General features: G+C 36.3%; 1 protein-coding gene across 3 annotated transcripts; it reads left to right on the top strand.

Moving 5' to 3' along the window:
• The first annotated feature begins 971 nt into the window (after positions 1–971).
• On the top strand, positions 972–27,414 carry LOC129276449 (dnaJ homolog subfamily C member 11-like). 3 transcript variants are annotated; one of them, XR_010295635.1, is made up of 16 exons: positions 972–1,091; positions 3,939–4,068; positions 5,377–5,549; positions 6,149–6,219; positions 7,062–7,236; positions 7,983–8,050; positions 9,268–9,335; positions 10,693–10,817; positions 11,230–11,312; positions 19,209–19,325; positions 20,661–20,816; positions 21,554–21,623; positions 22,342–22,551; positions 24,109–24,238; positions 25,263–26,043; positions 26,454–27,410. XR_010295635.1 is itself a non-coding variant. In XM_064109082.1 (15 exons), exons 1-15 carry the CDS (start codon positions 1,017–1,019, stop codon positions 25,283–25,285), a joined length of 1,674 nt encoding a protein of 557 aa, XP_063965152.1. In that variant the 5' UTR covers positions 972–1,016; the 3' UTR covers positions 25,286–27,414. The 3 variants fall into 3 exon arrangements, 2 of the variants coding, with proteins under 2 accessions (XP_063965152.1, XP_063965151.1); XM_064109082.1 differs by having other exon boundaries at positions 25,263–27,414; XM_064109081.1 differs by lacking the exon at positions 25,263–26,043 and having other exon boundaries at positions 24,109–24,233; positions 27,019–27,409.
• The last annotated feature ends 268 nt before the right edge of the window (positions 27,415–27,682 follow it).

Raw genomic sequence — 27,682 nt, 5'->3', positions numbered from 1 at the left:
AATGACACGAGAATGTGCACTTTAAAAAGCAAATTGGCACTCGTATATAAGAAAATAAAGCATGTGCATCTGAAATGAAAGGGGCACTGAAAAGTGACATTTTCTTGTAATATAGGGTCACTTTATGTGCCACAAAAAGTGGATGGCTTAACTGGCTTTCTCTCCCCTATACACCCCCCCCCCCCGATTACCTTGAAAAATAATTTTATGAGTAGGGCCTGAGTGAAAGGGATTCATTACCGATTTTTTTTTAATTAGTATTTAGACATTCTTTGTTTCTTCTAGGAATGGTCAACGAATTAAAAATAATGAATAATTTAATATTCATTTATAAATATGTCACTAGAGTTCAAACTTCAATTTACAGAGCTTCTTTTACTGATGAGACCCCCTAGGAAGCGTTTCATTAAAGCAGTTGTCGGAAAATTTATCCCTAGGGAGCCTGGACCCCCCAAAAAAAAAAAATCACGTCCAAGAAAAAAAGAGAAAAGGAAGGAGAAAAGGATTAAATAAGATATTATTTTCTGAATATTAATATGTCAAAATTTATCATTAAATTTAATTTTTTAATAAAATTTGTCCAAATTTTTGAAGGAGAAGAAGATATTTATTTATTTATAAAAAATTTCCTTATAGTGGGCTAAATGATTTAAATAGTTTATGACAGGGGCCGCGGAATGGTTTTGAAAGTGGGGGGGGGGGGGCTGACCATGCAAAAAATCATAATCAGATGGTCATTTTTACGTTCCTGTACACGGTTTAGGAAAAAGGTGCGGGGCTGAAGCACCCACAGCCCCCCACACTTTTCCGCGGCACCTGTATGATATATTGTTAAAATGCCCCTCATACAGCGCAGGATTACAGCGTATCATAATAAATGGGCGACACAATTTAGAGTTATTATGGAAGTTATTATTCCTCTTTGACAAAATTTTTCAAGAAGTTATATAGATTAACCGCTAGATGGCGCTATAGCTAAATCAATTTTTGATCACCAGAAAAAACACGAATGAAACATGGCAGCGCCCATTGAAGATCTGGAGCAGTCATCGTCTGATGATTATTACGCTATTCTAAACGTCAGGAGAGAGGTGAATATTATAGAAAATCGTCAGTGTGAAAGTTGGAGTTTTTGTAATGAAATTCTGCAGTTAATCATACTGACTGACAAAAAGAGAGTCAAATAATGAATTAAAAGAGTCCAAATGTGATCGTGCCCAGGTTATTGTGTGCAATTTTCCGTACATGCGAGTGAAGGGATGTCATCACGATTCCGTGAAATATGTATGTGAATAGCACATGAGATAAATTGCATGTGGTGTGCACGGTTATTGTGTAGGTGTGAAGCAACGAGGGTTTGCATTCTTCTCATCAAAGGTCAAGTCCACCCCAGAAAAATGTTGATTTGAATAAGTAGAGAAAAATCAAACTAGCACAACACTGTCTCACTGAAAATTTCATAAAAATTGGATGTAAAAATAAGATTAGTGTTATGACATTTTAAAAATAAAAAATGAAAGTTTCGATTATTTTTACAAAAGAGTGATATGCACAGCTGAGCTGAGTGACATGCAAATGAGATAGTTGATGATGTCACTATTTCTTTTTTTTTATTGTTTGAATTATACAATATTTCATTTTAAAAACAAATTTGACAATAACGAATAAGGACCGACTTGAAATTGACTGAACCATATTAAACAATGCTAATTCTACATGTTCAGGGAGGAATTAATCGTTGTTTCACTTGGGAATGAGGAGAAAATTTGAATATTTCATATAATAAAATACAAAAGAAATAGTGAGTGGATGACGTCATCAGTTTCCTCATTTGCATACAGACCAGGATGTGCATATAACTGTTTTGTGAAATTAAGCAAAACTTTAAAATGTCATAACTTTCTTATTTTACATCCAACTTTGATGAAATTTTCAGTGTTGTGTTTGTTGGAATTTTCTCTTTTTATTAAAATCAACTTTAAGTTGGAGTGAACTTGTCCTTTAAGTTGTAATCAGGCTTTTTGATGATGAATGAATATCTCTTGGGAAGAGTCCCTTTGTTTGGTGACAGCCACCCAAAATTGAAATTAAAGATAAGAAGAAGGTTAAAAATAATCTAAACTTTTCTTAAGTTAGATTTCTAGAGTAACTGCGTCATGTCAGTGCGAGGCAGGGGGTTGGTGTGCGGCCATTCAGCATGTAGACTCAGCAATATACCACTGAAATTACCAACACACTCTACATGTACACTACACATTCACTAACTCACTCCCACACTACAAAATCATCCGGCGACATGGGCAAAATCTTGAATAAAAAGTGAAATTTTCTTACCTAAATCGCCATATCTCGCACCAAAAATATCACCATCGGTACTTCTTAACATCGTAGTTAAGAAACAAGGGGTAAAAAAAAGTGGATTTTTCATGGTTTTCTCGATGTTCGTGGATTTTGAAAACGTGTCCTTACTAAAAACTGGCACTTTCGCAAGCCGATGTCGGTCGCCATTTTTTTCAGGAAGTCAATGTTACGACTGAAAAAATAATAAAAACATGAAAAATACGACAACACCTCAAAATGTAGCGGCCGTTGTGTGTACGCTCACTATTTTCACATGTGTTTGCAATGGAACTGCGCACTTAGCAGCGTTCGCGCGTCGTTTAGAGGTGAATTGCAGCTGCCTCACGGAGCTTGTGGGAGCGCCATAGGAATTGTACATCCTTCCTCCATGCACTTCAAGTTCCAGGCTTCTAGTGTACTACAATAATAATTCTTCCTATCTTCTTGCTTTCTAATTTCTCCTTCATGTTTCCTTTCTTTGAATATATCTTTCTTTTTTCCTTTCTTTTTCTTCATCCAGTCACCTAAATTCTCTCACTTCTTTTATTTATTCATTTTAATATGCTTAGTTATACAAGGACCATAAAAGTAACTTTTAAAGTTTTAGTTTAGTGACAGTGGTGCTCTGATGTCGTTTGGTGTGGATTAATGAAAATAATTGAAAAACCTCATATGTGAAAGGATAATTTTATGATCCATGTAAGGAGTGCTGTTTATATTGCTGATTTATTATGATATGGTGGATGAGGTGCCATGCGTTGCATTGGTCTGAAAACTCTGAATTTAATGAAACTACATGTACATGCCATAGTTTACTTTTATCCTTTTCAAAATGACTATGGAGTATGGATAAGATTAAGATGAACTGAAATTGAAATAATTTCATTCAAACTCATGTATTTTTATATCTCTTTCTCTAAAAAGAAAAATATAGAATACATTGAGTTCAAATCAAATGATGTAATACAATAAAAGAACATTGAAAAACTGTTAAATTTCAACAAAACAACAAAATACACAAGGTAATGAATGGGATGTACTAAAAAGCTACTGGCCTGTCATTGCTACTCCCCGCTAAATGCGGGGCTCCTGGCTTAAAGGCGGGAAAACATTGCTATGTATAAAACATTACCATCTGCAAGAATCTTCAACCATGAAGGAGGCAGATGTATTAAACCTGAAGAAGAAGAAGAGTAACTGACCATTTACTAACCAGTACTGAAAATCTTCCAATCAACCTTATGAAATATGTTATAATGGTTTGCAGGAATTTATTATTTTAAGTACCAGTAGAAGTGGACTTTAAAACCTAAATTATAGACTTGCAGAATTGAAAGTTTATTGGCCAATGGGTGGTTATTTAGAGTGCATCAATATCAGATCTAGAGCCCATTTCATAAAATTTGTTACAATAACAAATGGTTATTAAGAGTTTAAAGCTACTGAAATCATTCAATTTGATTGGCTGATGGTAAACTTGTTATAGAAATTTTGCATTTGTTATTATAACAAGTCTTTACGAAATAGGTCCGCAGACAGACAACTGAGTACATGTATGACAAGTGAATGTATCCTTGTTATTATTTTTGTTTGTGAAGGCGGACCAAGATGAGCTGAAGGCTGCCTATAGACGCATGTGTATGCTGTATCACCCTGATAAACACGGTTTGGATGCAGACAAGGAAACAGCAGAGGCCATCTTTAACAACGTTCAAGAAGCGTATACAGGTACAGTGTAAACAAAATCTATTCTGAGTATTTGAAGTGATAGAGAGGGTCACACTAAATGTTGTATTACAGTAAAACATAGAATTAGAAAGTATGCATGAATTTAGAAAAAAAGGACATTAAGCAATTTGTTTTGATGTTGATGAGGGCTGCAGCTCATATGGGGAAAATAAGATTTTAATGATAATATTAATAAAAATAGTCAGTTTTATAGTGTATAACACATAATAAATATGTCTCTATGCGCTTATGAAAATAAAGAAAAAAATGTGTTGGTAAGTTCACTTTGTTGAATTGAGGAGGTACAGTCTGAATAAGTAGGTTTGAAGGGCCGTTTTGAAATTTGTCAACTGAATCAATTGTTTTCAGGGAATGTTATTCAGGGTCAGAATGCAAGATTTAAATTTTATCCAAAATTAATTGAAAATAAACAAGCATATCCCAATTTTGTTCATGCTTTCGTGTGTGAATTTGTTTCCAAACCTGTACAGGAAAGAGTTAAATGTTACAGCCTAATTTTAATATTCACCATCTTCTATGATTGAGTGTGTCCATATGCCAATCACTGGACTGTATGCTTTTAAGTATTCATTTTAACTCATTGGACACTGAATGATTTTGCTATAACACATATTTCATATATCCAACTTCAGCCCACATAATATATATCAGTCTCCAACGGGTTAAATATGTGACGTAGACTATTACTGTACACACAGTTAAATACGGTATGCTTTGTGTGATAACATAAGGTAGTATTTTTCACAAACATATTTTCACAGTACTTTACTCAGTGTGCTACATAAGCACTTGCCCGATTGCCCGGGGCAAGTAAAAGTTAGAGTCAGGCAATTGTTTTGAAGTAAAGACCAAAACTACTTGCCCGAATTGGGCAAGCAAAATTATCAAAGTAGAATGACCAAAATTAGTGTCGATATAATATTGACCCTAATTATGGTCATGGCAGGCAAGATAAAATCACTTTGGAAAAAGAAATGCAATAACAAGGTAGATCAGTTCATGCCAAAAGAGAGAAAAAGGTCAATGGTTTATAAAACCACAAAACTTTCTTTTGAAGAGGTAAAACTTTTTTTTCAAGGATTTTTTCGGGCAAGTGAAATAGATTTCTGGGCAAGCATATTCCAACTATTCAAAAATTTACTTGCCCGACTGGGCAAGTGCTTCTAAAAAGTTATGTAGCACCCTGCTTTACTTTTAAAAATTTTGAATAGGTATTTGATGATGCACAATATATTTTTATATGTGTATTATTTATGAGTATGTATTTTATTTCATGTCACATTTCAGTTCTTAATGACCCGACAAAGAGGGCCATCTATGATGTATATGGCAAGAAGGGACTTGAAGCAGATTGGGACCTGGTCCCAAGAACCAGGAGTCCTCGGGAGATCAGAGAAGAGTTTGAGAGGCTTGAAAAACTGCGGGAAGAAAGGAGGCTTCAACAAAGCACAAATCCAAGGGTAAAAACTTCAACATCAACACTAAAGAGGATATCTGTCCCCCAAAAACTTTATTTTTTAGATAAAAATGAAACATCAAACAAGCATAATGCTAAATATTTTATCTAATTCAAATGTTGAATAAAAAAGTTGTGACATTTAAACCTTTGATGAATTTTCACAAAGCAGTAATATGCACAACACAGATGATTTGCAAATGAGAGTATGGATGGTGTCACAGTTTAACTAATTTCTTTATTCTTTTATTACCTGTATCTGATATATTGAAGAGAAACTCAAACAAGCATTAGGCTGAAAATTTCATCAAAATTGTATGTAAAATAAAGCTGTCACATTTTAAACTTTTGCTTATTTTTACAAAACAGTCATTATAATTTTTTTTTTTATTATTAACTAATATCAGATTTTGAACCATTTTGATTCCAATCTGCTAAATGGTCTTTGTAGACTCCAATTGTTGTTAACAACCATCCGATTACAAAGTTTATTCTGTAGGATAATAGAAATATTGAGAGTAACAAATTAAAAGGATGATCAAATTTTGCTCCTACATGTATGCATGGAAGGATGATCTAACACGATGAATATTTGTTTTTCAGGGAGTTATCCTGGTTGGAATCGATGCTACTGATGTCTTTGATCATTATGAAGGATACGATGAAGAGCATAGGTGAGTGAAAACCTTTAATTGAGGTCTATCTGCTTGAAGAGGTGTGTCTCGGTGGTTGGGTATAGATGGAGAGATTTCTTCTTCATACAGAAAAAAAACCAAACTTGAGTAATTCCCGGGGAGGCTTTCGCTGAACACCTTTCTGAAGACTACTTCAGGCAGCATCTGCATTTCACTTTTAGCTCCGATCTGAGTACTTCCCAACAATTACAAATTTTTTCAGTATTTCCATACTGGATGGAAATTTTTTTAATTACCTGGAAAATTGCCGCCCCTGGAAGAGGTTGTAGCGCTGACAAATTGCCAGTTTTGGTCTGAAGAAGCCTCCCGCATTCTAGAATGTAATGAAGGAATATGTACTTGATTTTTGTTTTTGGTTGTGTGATTGTGTAAAGCAGAAATTTTATCTTTGAGGCTACCTGACTGCTTTAATATTGTAATTGTGCAGCCCTGACTGCTTTTTTGGCATGTGCCTGTAATCCAAGCTACATGAGAGAAGTTAAAAATTGATTCAGAGGTTTGATCCCTGGTCATGTCTCTTGGATTATGATGTTAAGGTCAGTCCCAGATTGAAGTAAATAATCATATCTGATTGGCACATTTCTGAAGAAAAAAAATTGATTACATGCACACACACACACCCCTATGATCAAAGGAATCAAGAGACAAATACTTGATATTCTTACTTTACCGATAGTGTATGAATGATTATTGTATTGATTAGTTTAGTTCTATAACTAAAGAAGCTATCATAGATGAATAAAATATTACAATCATTATAATTACTTCTTTATTTTGACATTTTTCATTCTTTCTTTCCATGACCACACCTAACCCTTCAGCGGTGTACCTTCTATAGAGATCAAGAGCATGTCTATATCACAGTCCCTGGACGCTCCATTGAATACCTCAGACACAGCCAGCTTCTCTGGTAACCTCGTCACTCAGAACGGCAACGGTCAGGGCAGCATCACCGGCTCTATCAGGAGAGTGACATCCCCACAGTCATGGGGAGAGGTGGGTGTGAAACATGAAGCCTGCGTACCACTTTTTGATCTACTGCGATACAAGTTTGGAAATGAATTGCAATAGATCTATCACATAGACTCCAAAATAATAATAATTCGCTTTTATATAGCGCTTAATACATCGAAACGACGTGTCTAAGCGCTTTACAGATATATTATTACCCCGGTCATCGGATTCAATCAGTCATTCCCCGCACACAATGTGTGCACATCCTCCACTCCCTGGGGAGCATCCCAGTCAGTCACCGATGAGGCGCACACAGTACTGGACAAGCTACAATGACTTTCACATCCTACCGGGTACCCATTTAGCACCTGGGTCAAGAGTGGCAAAGTGTGGATTAACGCCTTGCCAAAGTACGCCAGACCGCGGTGGGATTCGAACACACGACTCTCTGTATGCTTGATTAGATTGATATGAATCGTCAAACAGTGAGATTGAAATAAATGTTACATCATCATTTACGTTTTTGTTAGAGAAAAGACCTAATTGGTTCCAGATTGTCATGATGTCAGATCAGTCTTGTTATCTACAATCTGAATTAATTTGGATTTCATTCTCACCATGACTACGGCTAATCTGTAACAAATACATATGAAGTGCAGTTTGTTACTTACTGTTTAAAACCTGAGTCAGTTATTCTTAATCAATCTTTGTACCCTGTTTACACCTTTGCTAGTAGAAAATATTTTGCTATTAATGTTTTAATTCTCTTTGATTTACGTTTACTACAGTTACAAGTGTCCGGTGGTTCAGGTCCATCGTTTGCTTTGAAATACTTCAGGCATATAACGAAGAGAAGGTAAGTAAAACTATTAGATCATATACAGCCGACTTTGACAAAAGGAAGCAAGTGACTGAGATTAAGGTTTTAATGTGTTTATATTCTTCATATTGAATTCTTCTTCCAAGCCAAAAAAAAAAAAAAAAAAAAAACCCTACTGATCATCTTGAAAATACAGTGGCATCATATGGAAGCGCCATGGTGTAGTGGTTCTGACTCTCGCCTTGTAAACAGAGGGTCGTGTGCTCGAATCCCACAGCGGTCTAGCGTCCTTTGGCAAGGCGTTAATCCACGCTTTGTCACTCTCGACCCAGGTGCTAAATGGGTACCCGGTAGGATGCGAAAGATATATTTTATGTTCGAATTTGCCAGCGCCATAATGAGGCTGCGAAGAATGCAAGGAATGCTCCCCAGGGAGTGGAAATTGTGCACTTTTCGTGCGGGATTGAAATGAATCCAATGACCGGGGTAATAATATGCTGTAAAGCGCTTTGAGCCGTTCTGGGAAAAGCGTTATATAAAAATTGGCTATTATTATTATCTGTGAAAATGGCAGACGCCAGGCAGAAAATTAATTTTCCTTTTTTGGGCTACTTTTCACAATCGACTACCTAACTCTGCAACATTGGATAAAGCTTTAACATTGTAGTGAATGGGGAATTTGTGGGCTCTTTTGAGCATTTTGGTTCAATATAACACTTTGTTATTAGCTTCATTTAGTCAAATTTAGGCAGTATAAGTTTGATATAAATATTTATATACAGATAAGTCTTTTCCTTCCACTGCTAGATGACCAGTAAGCCGCATTTCGTTGATGAGCGGGGAAAACCTCGTTTCTCAAAATATACAAATTTCCAGAAGAGCTCATAAAAAACTGTATTCTTGAATTATGTTTATTGTGTCCACTTGATATTTTCTGTTTTAACGTAACTGTATGTTTAATAGTTCACTATATGTATATATATTTATGCTGCCTGAGAGAAAAACTCTGGCATTTTTTTTTTCCTGAGTTTTTCCAGTGTGTAAAGTGTTCAGGAATAATTTTGTTTTCCAGAGTTTTTTATGGAAAAAGTTTTATACAACAGGCTCCAGATCTTTTGAACAAATCTGTTCTTGACGATGATCCAAATAAAATATTGAGAATCAGTCACTCAGTCATGACTCTATTCTGAGTTGTAATTGGCACTTTATATGTGGGAATAATGGATTGATGATTATTGTCGATTTGATTTCAGCTTTGCAACTTGCTCAGGTTTATTCCAAGTAACACGCACAGGAGCTGTGGTGCCTGGACTTGTGTTAGGTAAGTAGTTTATATACCAGGGACCCTCTTGTACAGTTAGGATGAATCCAAGTTAATTTAAGCTATGGAAAGCCAGTGGCATCATAATTTTGTCGATTGGAAGACATGCACTCCTGCTTAATGCTAAAACCAAGTACGTATGTTTGAGCATACTTCATCTCTCTAGATATGTCAGCACAAGTGTCTCTTTGATTATAGATAATGGGGCTTCTGACTTTCCATAGCTGAGTTATTATTTTGAATCATTGGCTCCGTTAATGAGTATATGATAGGGTCTGTTAGGTTCAGAATTTCACACAATCTTTAATTCGGCCATTGTTTTCTTTCTTGCGATAACTAAAGAACCATTAGGGGGATCAACTTGAAACCCAGTCCCAGTATGGATATGGGAGTGACTATGTTCAGGGACCCGTCTTACAAAGAATTGCGATTGATCCGATCGACGGCCAGCAACGTCAATATCTATTCTGCATGTATGTTCAAAATATTTTCTAGCTATGATGTATATTCATGCATTCATTGTTTCTTGAAAATTTAGTGCTTCCCTTTGCTAACAAAGGTCATTGTGCAAATTACCTTTAGAAAAGTTATGACACTGATAGAATGCCATAGAGGATTGGATCAATCGTAACTCTTTGTAAGACGGGCTTAGATTTGATTGTCTTGAGGTCATGAAGTCAAAGAGTTCATTCTATTCCTGAAAATCGATTTCTTTTTTGTAATAAATGAAGAACTATTGTAGCAATCAATTTCAAACATGGCTCATGTAGGTGCATGGGAATGATAGTGATCTTATTTTATTTTGGGGGGTCACAAAGTCAAAGATCACAGAGGTCATTAAACTTAATTTAGAAGCTGGATGTGTAATATTTTCTTGATCTGGCAGTGGCGAAGGCATAAATCCTGACTTTGTGCCGCCGAAAATTCTAGTAATATCTAGTTTTAGGCATCCCACAGACTGATCCATTGCACATTCACTTTCAGATAAATGGTGCTTGTAAATAATGATAATAATACCCAGGGTAGCCACTTCAGTTCCGAAAGCTGTACTCCCAGTGGGGCCTGCTTAACAGGATAATGTTTATTATTACCCCGGCTTAAGCATGTCTACCTTGATCGGGCACTCGAGCATTCAAGGAATTTCTTCCTACCGGGTACCCATTCACCTCACCTGGGTCTAGTGCAGCACAATGTGGGTAATCTCTTGCTGAAGGAAAACACGCCACGGCCTGGAATCGAACCCACGTCCCTCAGATTGAAAGAAGAGAGTCATAACCACTAGACCACGACGCCCCGCAATGATGAAGAAGATGTTCCAACTTTCCTTTATAATCCTCCATATTTTGTGTCTTTATAGTTGGTGCTAGGCAGTTAGATAGAAATACCATGGGCTACCTTACGTGGAAGGCCGGTCTGCAATCTTCCATGAATTCAACGGTAGTTAGAGATGCCAAAGAAAGCAACATCTCCTGCCAACTTCAGGTAACTCTCTCCTCTTCATCATAAAATACTTCTCAGTAGTTCACCAAATACCTATATTATCATGTTGATTTTTAACTGCTCTTTGACAAGTTCTGATCAAGAGCCAAATCACATTTAGTCACCTTGTTAAGAAATGTATATTTTAAAGATATTAGTTTACTGTTTAATTTATTGCTGGGTGCCAGACTCTTTTATCTTCTTTTCGGTTCTCTCAATGATAAACATACCTTTGTTTGATGTTTAAATCTTAATCTGTTCATAATTTCTTTTACATTTTTTTTTAATAGTTTGCAATATTGTATATTGTTGTGGAAATAAATGATTCGATTATAAGGGTAAAACACAAAGAGAATTTGTTCCACCATATTCATTTATGAACATCAGAATTGTTTTATATTCTATTTTTTAACAGCTTGGAATTCCTAATACATTTGCCAGTCTTTCCTATACCAAGAAGTTCATTGAAAGTGAAGGCAGAATGACTGCTTCTGTCAAGTAAGTGAAATACCACAAATAATTTTGTAGCTTTCTGAGTCAGCCCCCCTCACCCTTTCATTGTTACATCCTACTTCTCATATGTAACCAGCCACCTCAAAACCAACAATAAGTCGCCCAAAATTAATTCTTAGATTTTTATTGAGTTTGAAATAGCACATCCTAAGCTTTCAAACGATATATAACTTGTCAAAAACTGATCAAAAATAAACTACAAAAGTACTTGATTGAATGCAGAAGAAACTAAGCGACAGCTTCATAGAAAGAAGAGAAAACAATGCTTGAAGTTCAGGGTTCACTCAAGCACGAGAGTGCACCCTTTGCAAATTCAATGAAACTTCCAAGCCGTCCACAAAAACTTGTGTCAAAGAAACTCTTGTATTTTGTTTTCTATACAACTGTACAACTTGAAATTTTGACAGTATGAAGAAGAAGAGTTGTTCTTACAAGCTAACTTTTAATTTTTGTGCTTTTTGAAGACCAAATCACTTTATTTGATAGTTAAAGAGAACCTTCTCAGGTGACTTATTGTTGGTTTGGGGTGGCTGGTCACGCATTAATGCAATTGACCAACAGTGAGAAAATTGATAAATGATTGGTATAATGTGATCTTGGGACATTACCATGAGAGAGAATAGAAGCCAGCATTTTTTTTCCAAACAATTTAGACATGGGAGACAGTGGGGGCAAAAGAGTCCTCTTGATTTTTATTACATTCATGAACACTGTTCAAAATTGACTCAAATTAGTTGTCAATATCTGATAGGGGGTAGGAAATATCCCCTCCCTATATCTTTAATAACAACTTTAAGTAACTGACTCCAAGCCCTCTAATTTATTCTGGGGGAGGGGGGCATTTATGAGAGTTGCCAGTACTGGCTATATTATCAGCACTGACAATTTCAGTGCAATCTTTGGTTTTGATCGGCTAATAAACACTGACCTCTGACTGTTCTGGAGAAAGATAACTTGTCAATGCTGACAAATGTTATGCATCGGTCCCCTGTTTTTTTTGTTTTTTTTAATGATATGTTTGTATTGAATAATTGCTATGTTACAACAAAAAAAAGTCCTCAAACTTTACTCTTTGGTTGTCTTAAATGGGAAGTTCACCCTGGCAAAAGTTTATTGTAAAAATAATTTTAAAATATTGCCAAAGGTTTGAGAAAATCCATCAAAGAATCAAAAAGTTATAAGAATTTTAATCATTTGATTTGTGACATCATATGCGAGCAGCTTTCGTACATATCATATGGTAAAAAAAAATCAATAAAATGTCATTTGTCAGAAAATCAAAAATGTTTTTTACTGTACCTTCATTATATCAATAGGCAAATCATTTCACACCTGTTCTTAAAAAGAAAACAAAAATAAGTCATCACGAGCCATTAAAATATTGAAATTTATGTATTTTATATTACATAACATACATGTATTAGTCCGGCAGCCCAGGAGATTTATTCAACCGAAAGCCGGACAAGCAAATGACCCCATAGCTGGATGGCATGGACCCTGAAGTTTACAAAAATGCATTGCTGCCGGGTTCTATCCGTGGTCTTCCCTCCGAAATGACGTAATATATGACGTCACTACAAAATGGCCCTATTTCACCATTTTTTAGACATTCTACACATAGCATGAAGTCAAGGGGGAATATCTCAGCCAAATCATGCTTGTTTTGTATGAAACTTTCAAAATATATTGTTCAAATAGTGCACAAGAGATATGCAAAATTTTACGAACAAAAATTATTGTTTACATATGCAAATTACGTAATGAAATTTGCATATCATTAGTTTGGGAGATTTCTTGCATCAAAAATTGTCGAAAATCGATTCAGAAATTTATTATCTTTTTTAATGTACTTTATTTAATATATTTCCTCTCAAGCATAATATCATTCTCTTCATCTATATCTCTACTTTTAGAAAATATATGCCAGTAATTGAAAATGACATTATAGACTGTGATTTCAGCCCCCTTTTCAATATGATGCGCACATAGAAATCGTGCGTTTTTGGCCTATTTTCACCATATAGCTGAGATGTGCGAACGATATGCCTACTTTATTGATGTTTCCTGCATTTTGCATGATATTTAATCTTCCAAACAACATATTTTCATCTTCACTATGTCTCTGCTGATAAATAAATGATTTCAGCACAGATTGATTACCCACTGGGCAGTCTATAGGCTTCGTTTTCAGCCCAGTTTTCAACAATGAACCTATACCATGTATGACTGCATTATTGTAGTCGAGTCGGAAATGGGAGTTCCTTTGCACCATCATAATATATTTTCACTCAACGTTTTTGTATTTGCCTGAAGTGTTTAGTTAATGAATCTTGATGTTCCCTTTGCAAAATCGTGTCCAACGGGGTTCAATATTGATATTTTTGGCGGCCCTCTTGGTTTTTTTTTAATGAAAAGTAATTATTTTCATATTTTTTGCACAGTGTGTGACAATGGGACAATCTTAAATGAATACGCATTTCACTATGATTCGGATAGTAGAAATCGATTGAATTCGTTTTCTGGACAGCTAATATGTTTTGAAATAAAATTCATCCCGAAATTGCCATGATTTTGGTCAAAAATTTGCATGTGCATGCCATTGATATCTATCTGTTCAATCATTAACTTTAACAACTATTGCACAATATCAGCATTCGACACGAAAGAGGATATAATATACCGATAATACTGAAACGCTTCATGACAGTATGTATGTCTTAATTTGCTTAGTTAAAGGGCAAATACCATATATTACTCGATATTGCGCTAAAATGACACCAAAAAGCAACCTCTGTGACAGTATATTTTTGTCTATCAGCTACATTATAAAGGAATGAGGGCGCAGCAAAGCCTACCCTCCCCCCCCCCCTATGGGACCGCCGGAGTCCCCCATCCTTTTTTCGTATTTTGCCCATTTCTTGGAAAATTCGACATTTTTGGAGCCCCATTGAAGGGAAAAGACGTTTCAGTAAAGTCACTTTTACTGTTGTTTAACCACTTAGGGATAAAAGAGTAGAGTTTTCTCTATCTGCTACATATAAATAAGTGCTGGTACAGCAAAGCCTATCCCCTCTGGGGACTGCCAAAGTTACCCACCCTTTTTACGTATTTTACCCATTTATGGGAAAATATGCTAATTTGGAGCCCCGATTGAGGCAAAAAACGTTTCTGATATGGAATAAAGCTACTTTCATTCTTTTGAAACCCCATGGAAATAAAAGAGTAGAGTTTCCTCTATCTGCTACATATAAAAAGTGTTAGCATATTGAAGCATACCCCCTTAAGGGAGCGTCGAAATCACCCACCCCTTTTTCATATTTCACCTATTTATGGGAAAATGTGCTATTTTCGAGCCCCCATTGAGGCAAAAAGTGTTGCTGCTATGTAGTAAGGCCACCTTTATTGTTTTTTAAACTATATGGAGGCAAAAGAGTAGAGTTTCCTCTATCTGCTACATATAAAGGAGTGCTGATACAGCAAAGCCTACCCCCTCTGGGGACTGCTGAAGTTACCCGCCCCTTTTACGTATTTTGCCCATTAATGGGAAAATATGTTATTTTCGAGCCCCCATTGAGGCAAAAAAGTGCTTCTGCTATGTAGTAAAGCCACTTTCATTCTTTTGAAACTATGTGGATACAAAAGAGTACAGTTTCCTCTATCTGCTACATATAAAAAAGTGCTAGCATATTGAAGCATACCCCCTTAAAGGAGCGTCGAAATCACCCACCACTTTTTTCATATTTCACCTATTTATGGGAAAATGTGCTATTTTCGAGCCCCCATTGAGGCAAAAAGTGTTGCTGCTATTTAGTAAGGCCACCTTTATTGTTTTTTAAACTATATGGCGACAAAAGAGTAGAGTTTCCTCTATCTGCTACATATAAAGGAGTGCTGATACAGCAAAGTCTACCCCCTCTGGGGACTGCTGAAGTTACCCGCCCCTTTTACGTATTTTGCCCATTAATGGGAAAATATGCTATTTTCGAGCCCCCATTGAGGCAAAAAAGTGCTTCTGCTATATAGTAAAGCCACTTTCATTCTTTTGAAACTATGTGGATACAAAAGAGTCGACTTTCCTCTATCTGCTACATATAAAAAAGTGCTAGCATATTGAAGCATACCCCCTTAAAGGAGCGTCGAAATCACCCACCACTTTTTTCATATTTCACCTATTTATGGGAAAATGTGCTATTTTCGAGCCCCCATTGAGGCAAAAAGTGTTGCTGCTATTTAGTAAGGCCACCTTTATTGTTTTTTAAACTATATGGCGACAAAAGAGTAGAGTTTCCTCTATCTGCTACATATAAAGGAGTGCTGATACAGCAAAGTCTACCCCCTCTGGGGACTGCTGAAGTTACCCGCCCCTTTTACGTATTTTGCCCATTAATGGGAAAATATGCTATTTTCGAGCCCCCATTGAGGCAAAAAAGTGCTTCTGCTATATAGTAAAGCCACTTTTATTGCTTTTAAACTATGTGGATACAAAAGAGTCGACTTTCCTCTATCTGCTACATATAAAAAAGTGCTGGCATATTAAAGCATACCCCCTAAGGGGGTCGTCAAAATCACCTACCCCTTTTCCATATTTTACATATTTATGAGAAAATGTGCTATTTTCGAGCCCCCATTGAGGCAAAAGGTGTTTCTGCTGTGTAGTAAAGCCACTTTTATTGGTTTGAAACTATATGGAGACGAAAGAGTAGAGTTTCTTCTATCTGCTACATATTAAGAAGTGCTGGTACAGCAAAGCCTACCCCCTCTGGGGACTGCCGAAGTTAACCGCCCTTTTTACATATTTTGCCAATTTATGGGAAAATATGCTATTTTCGAGCCCCCATTGAGGCAAAAAGTGTTGCTGCTATGTTGTAAGGCCAATTTTTTTTTTTATAAACTATATGGAGACAAAAGAGTAGAGTTTCCTCTATCTGCTACATATAAAGAAGTGTTGGCATATTGGAGCATACCCCCTTAGGGGGTCGCCGAAATCCCCCACCCCTTTTCCATGTTTTACCTATTTATGGGAAAATGCTATTTTCGAGCCCCCATTCAGGCAAAAAGTGTTGCTGCTATGTTGTAAGGCCAATTTTTTTTTTTATAAACTATATGGAGACAAAATAGTAGAGTTTCCTCTATCTGCTACATATAAAGAAGTGTTGGCATATTGGAGCATACCCCCTTAGGGGGTCGCCAAAATCCCCCACCCCTTTTCCATATTTTACCTATTTATGGGAAAGTATGCTATTTTCGAGCCCCCATTGAGGCAAAAAATGTTTCTGCTATATAGTAAAGCCAGTTTTATTATTTTGAAACTACGTGGAATTAAATGAGTAGGCTTTCTTCTATCTGCTGCTAATAAGTGGTTGCACAGCAAAGCCTATCCCCTCTGGGGGTTCCCAAAGTCACCCACCCCTTTTCCATATTTTTTTTCCAATATATGGGAAAATCTGCCAATCTTGGAGCCTCTGAAGAAGGAAGAAGTCGATATGCCAGCACTCTTTTTACATGTAGCTGATAGAAAAAAGCCTATTCTTTTATTTCCAAGTGGTTTCCAAAATAAAAACTAGCATAACTATATAGCAGAAATGCCCTTTTGCCTGAATGGGGGCTCAAACACTGCAATTTTTCCAATAAAGAGGGAAAATAGATCGACGTAAAAGTTGGAAGAGTTCGGCAGCCCCTGAAGGGGGAAGGCTTCATTGTGCTACCACATCTTTATATGTAACTGATAAAGAAGATCATACTTTGTCATCTTTATGTGCTTACAAAACAAAAACAAGGGCTTTACTGCAAGGCAGAAACACCTTTTGCCTCAATGGTTCTCCAAAATGACGAATTTTCCGAGAAATGGGCAAAATACGAAAAAAGGATTGGGTGACTTTGGCAGCCCCCTAAGGGGTAAGCTTTGCTATGCCCTAACTTCTTTATATGTAGCTGATAGAGAAAAGCCTACTCTTTTTTCTCTAAGTGATTTAAAAGAAAAAAATACATACCCAAAACAAAATTTTGCCACATTGGGGGCTCCGAAAAGCACGATATCAGGATATCATAATAGCTACGGATAAGCGTGTGGTATGTAACCTTCTACTGGCTCTTGTGGGACTATGCTTTAAGGTGCCCGAAAGTAATTGCATGCAAAATGAAAATGCATAGCAATGCCTCGATCCTCTATCTTTTTCAAGAGATTTCATTATTATAAAAGTTGCTTTGTGTAGAAAATGCCTTTTACCCTCATACACATGATACAAGTAATACATACCTTTCTATCGATCGCTAAGCACGTTACATGCATTTCTGCATGTTAGGCGATGCAAGATAAAACAGATAGATATCAATGCACATGATTATTTTGGTTCAATGTTTTTAATGTATTCTTGTTTTTTTTTTCAAAATATATTATTTCAGAAAACAATTTCAACCGATTTCTACCATCCAAATCATACTGAAATGCGTATTCATTTAAGATTGTCCCATTGTCAGACTCTGACAAATAATTGATTTTCATTAAAAAAAAGTCCAAGAGGGCCGCAAAAGATATCAATTTTTAAGCCCGTTGGACACGATTTTGCAAAGAGAACATCAAGATTCATTAACTAAACACTTCAGGCAAATACAAAAACGTTGAGTGAAAAATATTTTGATGGTAGACAGGAACCCCCTTTTCCGACTCGACCACAACGATGCAGTCATACATGGTATAGGTTCGTTGTTGAAAACTAGGCTGAAAACGTAGCCTATAGACTGCCCAGTGGGCAATCAATCTTTGCTGAAGTCATTTATTTATCAGCAGAGACATAATAAAGATGAAATTATGTTGTTTGGAAGATTAAATATCATGCAAAATGCAGGAAACATCAATAAAGTAGGCATATCGTTCGCACACCTCAGCTATATGGTAAAAATAGGCCCAAAACGCATGATTTCTATGTGCGCATCATATTGAAAGGGGGGCTGAAATCACAGTCTATAATGTCATTTTCAATTACTGGCATATATTTTCTAAAAGTAGAGATATAGATGAAGAGAATGATATTATGCTTGAGAGGAAATATATTAAATAAAGTACATTAAAAAAGAAAATAAATTTCTGAATCGATTTTCGACAATTTTTGATGCAAGAAATCTCCCAAACTAATGATATGCAAATTTCATTACGTAATTTTCATATGTAAACAATAATTCTTTATCCTAAAATTTTGCATATCTCTTGTGCACTATTTGAACAATATATTTTGAAAGTTTCATACAAAACAAGCATGATTTGGCTGAGATATTCCCCCTTGACTTCATGCTATGTGTAGAATGTCTAAAAAATGGTGAAATAGGGCCATTTTGTAGTGACGTCATATATTACGTCATTTCGGAGGGAAGACCACGGATAGAACCCGGCAGCAATGCATTTTTGTAAACTTCAGGGTCCATGCCATCCAGCTATGGGGTCATTTGCTTGTCCGGCTTTCGGTTGAATAAACCTCCTGGGCTGCCGGACTATATGGGGCAGCTGCTCATTTATGACGTCACAAATCCAAAACTTAAAATTAAAATAACTTTCTTAATCTTTAATGGATTTTTCTCAAACCTTCACCGATATTTTTTATTTTTCTGCTATTTTTACCTATAACTTTTCTTTAGGGTGAACTTTCCCATTAAAATCAGAAAGAGAATAGGAAGCTATAGATTTATCATCCATGACAATATCATCTCATCAGGTCTGGGGAAATCAGCCTTACTACATATGGATAAGCTGGAGAGTGCAGCGTTAATGGAAAGAATATTCTGCATCATTGGCTTGGTTATGAAATCTTATGCTCCCTAGTATTGCTTTCAGGAAACATTGTTCTGCTATTCTGATGTGCTTCTGTGGTCTCGTGTTTTCATTTATAGAGCTGGAGCATTTGGTGTTCTGCTAGAGTACGGCGGCGAGAGGAAAGTTTCAAAGAATAATCGTCTTGGAGCTAAGATGAGCGTAGGTTATCCCACCGGGGTCTTTCTTAGATTACGGTAAGTCCTGAAGCATATCAAGGAACGAATTCCTGCCGGTTTACCCATCAACCTCACCTGGGTTGATTTGATTGTGGCAGATGTAGATCAATGCCTTGCCAAAGGATGTTGTTTAAATGTCCTTCATTTTGCAATGATATACAAAATATTCTCTACATCATTTAGTTCTTTCAAATGTATAGAACAGTTTGGTTTTGGTGCTGTTTTTTTGTGGTAACTGGGGGGCCTCAACCATAACGTTGGAGCGTTGTGGCCCAGTGGATAAGTCTTCTGACTTTGAAACAGAGGGTCGTGGGTTCAAATCCCAGCCATGGCGTAATTTCCTTCAGCAAAAAATGTATCCACATTGTGCTGCACTCAACCCAGGTGAGGTGAATGGGTACCCGGCAGGATTAATTCCTTGAATGCACGAGCGCTGATAGGCAGCTCGAGCTAAAGCCTGGGTAATAATAATAATAATAACGCGCCTCGGATTAGAATATTTCTAGATAGATGGCGCTATATAAATGCCTATTATTATTATTATTATAACAAGGGATTATTTGTGCACAGACATAGCAACGCACCTGGCTTGTCGCATAACCCATTGAAACTGCTTTTATTCTTATTTTCAAGCCCTCCCCCCGATATGGCTGCTGTATATTACAGTGCTCTGAATTTGGATTCATCTATATTTCAGAATACATATCTTCTCAGAATAATAACTTAAAGGTCAAGTCGACCCCAGAAAAATGTTAATTTAAATCAATTGAGATAAATGAAACATGCATAACGCTGAAAATTTCATCAAAATGAGAGGTAAGATAAGAAAGTTATGACGTTTTAAAGTTTCGCTTATTTTTTGCGAAAAATGTATATGTACAACTCAGTGATATGCAAATGAGAGATTCAATGATGTTCCTCACTCACTATTTTTTTGTTTTTTATTGTTTGAATTATACAATTTTTTGATTTTTACATGTTTGACAATAATGATCAACTTGACTGAACCATAAAATGTTGAAACATTTTCAGGGAGGAAAGAAAATTTGTTTCACATAATAATGAGGATGAAATAAGAATATTTCACATTTCATGTAATGAAAAACAAAAGAAATGGTGAGTTGATTATGTTATCGCTCAGTTGCCTCATTTGAATACCGACCAGGAGGTGCATATAATTCTTTTGAGAAATTAAGCGAAACTTTAAAATGTCATAACTTTCTATTTTTTCATCCGAATCTGATCAAATTTTCAGTGTTATCCTTAATTGTTGGATTGTTCTCTCTTTATTCAAATCAACTTTTTGTTGGATGAACTTGTCTTTTTAAAATTTCATCCTTTTTTTTTCTTCAGAGCAAGCAGAGCGAATCAGACAATTGTATTCCCGATCCACCTCTCTCAAGAAATAAGCCCTCAAGCAATATTCTACGGCACCGTAGCACCTCTAGCTGTCTACTGGATCATCAAGGTTCTTGTGGTTAATCCATATCTACAGAAACAGAAAGAGAAGTATGTCGTGCATTGAAGACTATTGAGAATGTCTATTTACAGGGATGTACATGTAGTCGAGGCGGCTGTATAAAATTTTCCCCCATAGACTTTGTACACCTGACTCAGGTTGAGGCCAAGGATATGGCCTGCAAAATGCTGCCGTGAAGCCTGGCTTGACTACATCCCTGTCTGTTTGTCCTTATTATATAGACGAAGCTAGGGGTGTGACAAGAAATGAGATAAATTCTATTACTTTTTCATCTAATCATATATGTATACTGTACATGTACTGAAATGAAAATATCAGTTGAATATGTGTAAAGAAGGAGCAGATTAACTAAAGCAAATAATTTTCGTCTCGCCTGCATAGCAGATCGAGGCTATAGGCACCGCTTTTCTAACGGCATTGGCATTGAAATCTTAACCAATATTAAGTTTTTGAAATGTCATCGTAACTTAGATACACCTGTAACTTAGAAAGTGTATGGACCTATTACATAAAACTTGGACATAAGATTAATCAAGTATCAATGATCATATTGCTTGTAAAGAGTTTCAGGTCATATATTATATTTTTTATTTAATAATGGCAAGTCAAAAAGTATTTTATTATTATTTTTTAAATCGATGAATGATGTTGTTTTAGTATTTTAATCAAATTCAGTAATTTGTTTGAAGTGTCATGAAAATATTACTTATTTCTGTAAAACAAATTTTGACCGAGTCTTTTCATTTGCTTATTCCATATATCTCAGTGATGTTGAGGAGGAGAGGTCTAGGAATAAAGATGTAATCGAAACAAAGAAAAGAGAAGCTGAAGCCTCGGTAAGTCAAACAACCATATTTATAATTGAAATGATTAAGTTAACCCTATATAGCCTTGGAGATGGGGGGGGGGGGGGAGGGAGGAAGGTAAGTGGGAAGTGCATGTCAGACCCCAGATTGCTCAAAAATGTTATTTTATTTACAGATATAATGTGAAATCTGTATGTAGCCATATTTCATAAATGATATTTTACTTTTACCTGAAACTGTTTTCATGTTTTGTATGATTGAAATAATTTCACCAATGATTTCCATGAAAAAAAAAAAAAAAAAAAACATGAAGTAAAAAAACAAGGAAATAACTTAACCCTTTGCCCGCCACAGACAGAATCACTCTACATTTATTTCAAGGTGCAACCTTAAGAGGGGATTTGCATGAACTACTGGTATGCTAATTCAGCTCACAATAGCTTTTGATTGGTTTATTGTAAAGCAAAGCTTTGTGTGTACACAGTACAATGGAATGCTCATGTCACTACTGTGTTTGTGTGTATGAACGATAGACTAAATGCATTCTGTGTGTATTGTGAATAGATTGTGACTTGATTCGAACTTGGCAGCCTGCTGTATGTGACTCTAGTCGAACAAAGCGGGCAAAGAGTTAAGAAATAAAAATGAATAGAATACTTAAGAATTAATTTTGATACCGCCATTTTGTTAAGCCCCCTTTTCTGTTTAGTACAGTTTTCTAGTAACTTGTAAAAACTTCTGTTTCTAGGTGAGACTGATGGCAGAGATGGTAAGGCGGATCATAGAGTTTGAAACAAGTCGTGAAGGTCTAATCATCGTCCAAGCATGGTATGGGAAGCTGATCACGACCAATGGCTCTAGTGATGATCAACAGATGAATGGTTTAGTGATCGATGTTAAGATACCTCTACAGTGCCAGGTTAAGGATTCAAAACTCATCTTGACTGATGTATCCAAGGTAGGAATGTTGGTAGAATCATCTCTGGATGATGAAAATGTGCAGATCATCATCACTGTCATGGTAGTCATCATCATCATCATCATCTTCATCATCATCATCATCATCATCTCACCACCGCTACCATCACCACTAGCAATACCAAACATGCCAACTGTTCCCTTTTTAGAGTATTTGTTCCTCTTTTTGCTATAAATACACCAATACTATTTTTGTATGATTTGTTACTTTTTTTTAAATTTCTGATCATGGAGTACGTATTATACACAGCGCATGACACTAGCGCCGGTCCGACAGTCCCAGACCGGTAAAAATCACTGTCGGGCCAGTAAGTTGTTGCATGAAAAGGACAAGTAAATTCTTGCCTACGAGCACATGTTTAAAAGGGTGAATTATCAAGTTTTCAAGTAGAGTCATTTCACATGTTTTTTCACCGATCTTGAGCCAAATTTAAAGAAATACTATTATTTGTGGAAAAATACTTTTTTTATCCTTCTAAGAATACTTTTTTTGATTGTCGAAGGGTGGCAGGTCTGCATTACCACCACCACCACCATCATCATCATCATCATCACCATCACCACCACCATCATCACCATCATCATCACCACCACCACCATCATCATCATCATCATCATCACCACCACCATCATCATCATCATCATCATCATCATCATCACCACCACCATCATCATCATCATCATCATCATCACCACCACCACCATCATCATCACCATCATCATCATCACCACCACCATCATCATCATCACCATCACCACCACCATCATCATCATCATCATCACCATCATCACCATCACCACCACCACCATCATCATCATCATCATCATCACCACTACCATCATCATCATCAACATCATCACCATCATCATCATCACCACCACCATCATCACCATCATCATCACCACCACCATCATCACCACTAGCATCATCATCATCAACATCATCATCATCACTATCATCATCACCATCATCATCATCACCACCACCATCACCACTAGCATCATCATCATCTTCATCATCATCATCATCATCATCATCACCACCACCATCATCACCACTAGCATCATCATCATCTTCATCAACATCATCATCATCACCATCACCACCATCATCATCATCATCAACACCACCATCATCACCACTAGCATCATCATCATCTTCATCATGATCATCAACATCATGATCATGATCATCATGATCATCATCACCACCATCATCACCACTAGCATCATCATAATCTTCATCATCATCATCTTCATCATTATCGTCATCATAAGCACGACTACTACAATTGCTAACATGGATTGAACTTAGTATCACACTATTGTCAGTTGAATATCGTGGAGAAAAGAATAAGCGAAAACACACATTTTCCTGAAAGAGGCACCTTCCATTTTTCCCTAGAAAGTTGATGCAGGATGAACATCAAATGTCAGATGCAAATTATGGGTTTTATATATTTCAGTGACACCCAATCCTACATGCATTTCACTTTCCAAACTTATCATGTATTCACACATCCTTCATTCCTTGTAGTCGAGTCTTCCAGGTTTCTACGACCCATGTCCGGGCGAGGATAAACAGCTGAAAGTCCGTTATGAATTCCGTCAAACCCTCCATGAATGTACCATTGACGATCCAGAACAACTTAGGATACCAAGGCAATGTAAGTATCTCACTGTTTAAACGCTATTAATAAATGGGTGCTAGGGTTAACTGGCTGGGGTGTAAAAGTAAACAAAAACACATTTCACTTCTTTACATCCATGAAATGACCGTCTATTTGATATATTTCCTTGAAACTATTTAGGTTTAACATGAATGTCCACATGTGGGACTCAAATGAACTAGAATTCTAGTTTATGTAGACATTCATATTAGTAGATCTTGTGTGACATCAACTGAAAACAATCTTTCAAAGTCAAGAAAGAATGGAATATTCTTCATTTTCATGATAGTTTTTTAACTAAATCAAAATAATTGCAAGTAAATATAGATGGCCATTTTATGGATGTAAACTAAATATATGAAATGTGAAATTCAAGCAAGTTTTGGGGGAAGGTTATTTTTTTTCTTCTTCTTCATCCATTCAAACGGTTGTCAAATTATAGTAAAATGTTTATGCTTTTAACGGTCGTTTTGAACAGTTTATGATGTTTTGACTCAACCCTAGTTCAAGCATTACACACAAATCCTCCACTTCACATTTCTGAACTCCGATTACATGCTTTAACTCTTGAATAGAAGAGAGTTTTGTTTTGAATATTAATTGCTATCATACAATTTAGAATTTGTTTAGTCTGTAGTTTCTGCTAGCAAAAAATGACAAAGCAAAAAAATTGCTTATGTGCCAATTTCTCAGCAATCATTTGGTACACGTAGATATACAAAGATTTTATTTGATTGGATTCCACATGAACTTATTTTGCGGATAGAAACCACAATGTAAGTTTGTGCATCGAAACACACAAACAGTTCTGTGTATTATCTGCCACCTCCCTTTTTATAATGCACTTTTATTAGACTTTATGAGGGACAAACAATTTTCGGACTAAGCAACATAATTCAGTGGTCACGAACAATTACTGGTTGACTTAAAAAAAGTGATCTTAGAGAAGAACATTGAAGCACAAGTCTTATCTGAGACATTTAATTTTCTCATCTCTATTTTTCTCTCCATATCTTTACAGCACACAAAATGGACCCAAGTTGAGGAAGGCTGATTTCTCTACCCAGCAAATACTATACATATAGAAAGAGGCATTTTTACCTTTCAACAAGCCTTGCTCTGGGTTTTTATACCATCCCCTATTTCATTCAATGTGTTCAACCTGTTTGCAATGTGTCCCAAACCAGAATTTGATCCCTGAGAAATGCTCAATTTTTAAAGAAAATATCATTTTAGAGGAAGAAATTCATGAATCTTTAAAATTGAATGTCACAGTGATTTTATTTTACCTTTTCTCCACCTCATAGTGACCTTGTTGGTAGCATGAAATGTTACCAAACCTGCAATGCTAACATAATCTGTAAACATCTGTCACTGTATTGAGCTTATGACAGACGTGCGCTCAAAAGAATCCATTGCAGTATTATCATTTTGCCAGCAAATTCAAATTTTTAACGATAGACTCTTAAATGAATGAAGTTAGAAACGGCTTTGGCTCGTAGATTTTATGATCTGAAGAATAATTTTTGCATTATCCAACTATTGAACTGTTGATTAATGACAAGAGTAAAGCACACAAATAAAAGTCCAGTTAGTTAGCAACCACTGATACATTGGTAATGCAGCGATCTATCACATGGCTGTACAATGGTATATTTTGGATGGTACATGTATGTGTGCAATATTAGAAATATTGCCTCTTCAGTTTATGCATCATAAACCTTTTTTTGCATGGTATTACATATATGTAACATGCTTCAGAAGTCTTTACACTGATCTTCCAATTTACCATCAACTAAACGGTATTCCTGGACATGGCTCTTTTATCTATTTGTTGTACCTGGCTCTATAACACAAATGTTTGCAACTTTGCGTCTATGGCAATCACATGCAATCCATTGTAAACCTAATAGTTACAAGCATGTTTATGTGAGATTCATTTTAAACGTGATGGTATAGTCCAGGGGCCCCGTTTCATAAAACTGGTTATAATAACAAATTTCCAATAACAGTTGAAAGCTACTGAAATCCTCAAACCTGATTGGTTGATAGTAATTTGTTCTAGAAATTGCGCAGTTGGTATTATAACAAGTTATAACAAGACTCTATGAAATGAGACTTTGTTTGGACACTAGTGAGAGTGAAGCTCCCAACTCAATTCAGTGTTGCTACTTTAATTGAGGTGGGGGGGGGGGGGGAGGGATAACTTTAGTGAGTCTCCATCTATGTTTGGCTTTGAGGAAAGAAACTTCTCCCTTCACAAGGGTCCAAATTGTATACATACCAATATGATGGTCTCAAGGATTTTTCTTAAAGCCTTCCATTGTACTTTGATAATTCTAGAAGAGCAACCAAGGACCACTTTTAGATGATGAATTGAGCCTAAAACCCAAGCCATTCAAGGGTTTTTTTCTTGTCGTTAGTGAGCCTCTTGAGTCTTCCACAAGGACTTTCTTGCATTCCTCATTGTTTCCTTATGCAAGGCTCCACACTAACTTTTTTTTAGGGGCCCGAATAGTCAACCAAAAGCACCAATTTCATAATTTTGGTGGCCCACAAAGCAAATTTGGTGGCCCTAAAACAATAGAAAACATTACAATTTATCAAAACTTTGGTAGCCAAACCGGGCAACAAAGTGTGGGCTTGTAAACAATTTTGGTGGTCCAACTCTCATTTCTGGTTGCCCCGGGCCACTGCTAATGTCGAGCCCTGGCTTTATGATGAAAAGATGTGAGCAGGATTCCTGAGGAAATGACAAGGCTCTGACCTTTGCCTAGGTGCTTAATTGATAATATGCTTCAGACCAAATGATACATGTATTTCAGATTATATTACCTTGCAAACCATCCTTGATAAACTATTGCGTGGAACAGGGACGCAACACCCATCGTCAAAAAAACTTCAAATAGTACCTTTGCCAGTAATCGCCCATGATGTATTTGTTGTTTGGCTGTTTAGCCCATTTCTATAGCATTATTGGCAAAGTTACCATCAATGACAAGTTCTATGCAATAGGGGTCTTTGTGCTTGTGAGATCCATTTTCTTGCTCCTATTGAGCTCAAATCGTTATTCATAGACAAAGTCTTCTTTATTTAAGAGCTTTATATGGTCAATGAATACTGAATATTATATTATTCTCATGATGTGAAATAAAAACATTTTTTGAGAAAATGCTGTTTTTCTTATTTTTTGTTGTTGTGCCGGGAGTATGGGAAACTAGATATCCCAACCTAGTCCCTGATGACGCGGAGTCTTCTCTCCCCCTCAATACTGTGTTCTTTGAGTTATCCATGCCTAAAAAGGCTCTGATTTCCCCTGAATCAGAGTATTTTGCTTCATGGATGAGAAGACTCCCTGGTGTATAAAACAATGCAAGATGGATTGAGAGGGGAACATGACCACTTGACTGTTATGAAGAAATTGGCGAGTAGTATAGTCAA

The sequence above is a fragment of the Lytechinus pictus genome, chromosome 14 (genome assembly GCF_037042905.1).
Source record: "Lytechinus pictus isolate F3 Inbred chromosome 14, Lp3.0, whole genome shotgun sequence".
NCBI classification, from domain to species: Eukaryota; Metazoa; Echinodermata; class Echinoidea; order Temnopleuroida; family Toxopneustidae; genus Lytechinus; species Lytechinus pictus.
The sequence above is the reverse complement of the archived record's forward strand: the minus strand, read 5'-3'. Positions and strand labels throughout refer to the sequence as shown.

What these genes read in the sequence shown, in the direction of transcription:
- LOC129276449 (XM_064109081.1), top strand. Translation starts at nt 1,017, where the DNA reads ATGGCAGCGCCCATTGAAGATCTGGAGCAGTCATCGTCTGATGATTAT. An exon ending in GGATACGATGAAGAGCATAG is followed by an intron (nt 6,220 to 7,061) that starts GTGAGTGAAAAC and finishes CTAACCCTTCAG; the next exon opens with CGGTGTACCTTCTATAGAGA. An exon ending in CTACAGAAACAGAAAGAGAA is followed by an intron (nt 20,817 to 21,553) that starts GTATGTCGTGCA and finishes CATATATCTCAG; the next exon opens with TGATGTTGAGGAGGAGAGGT.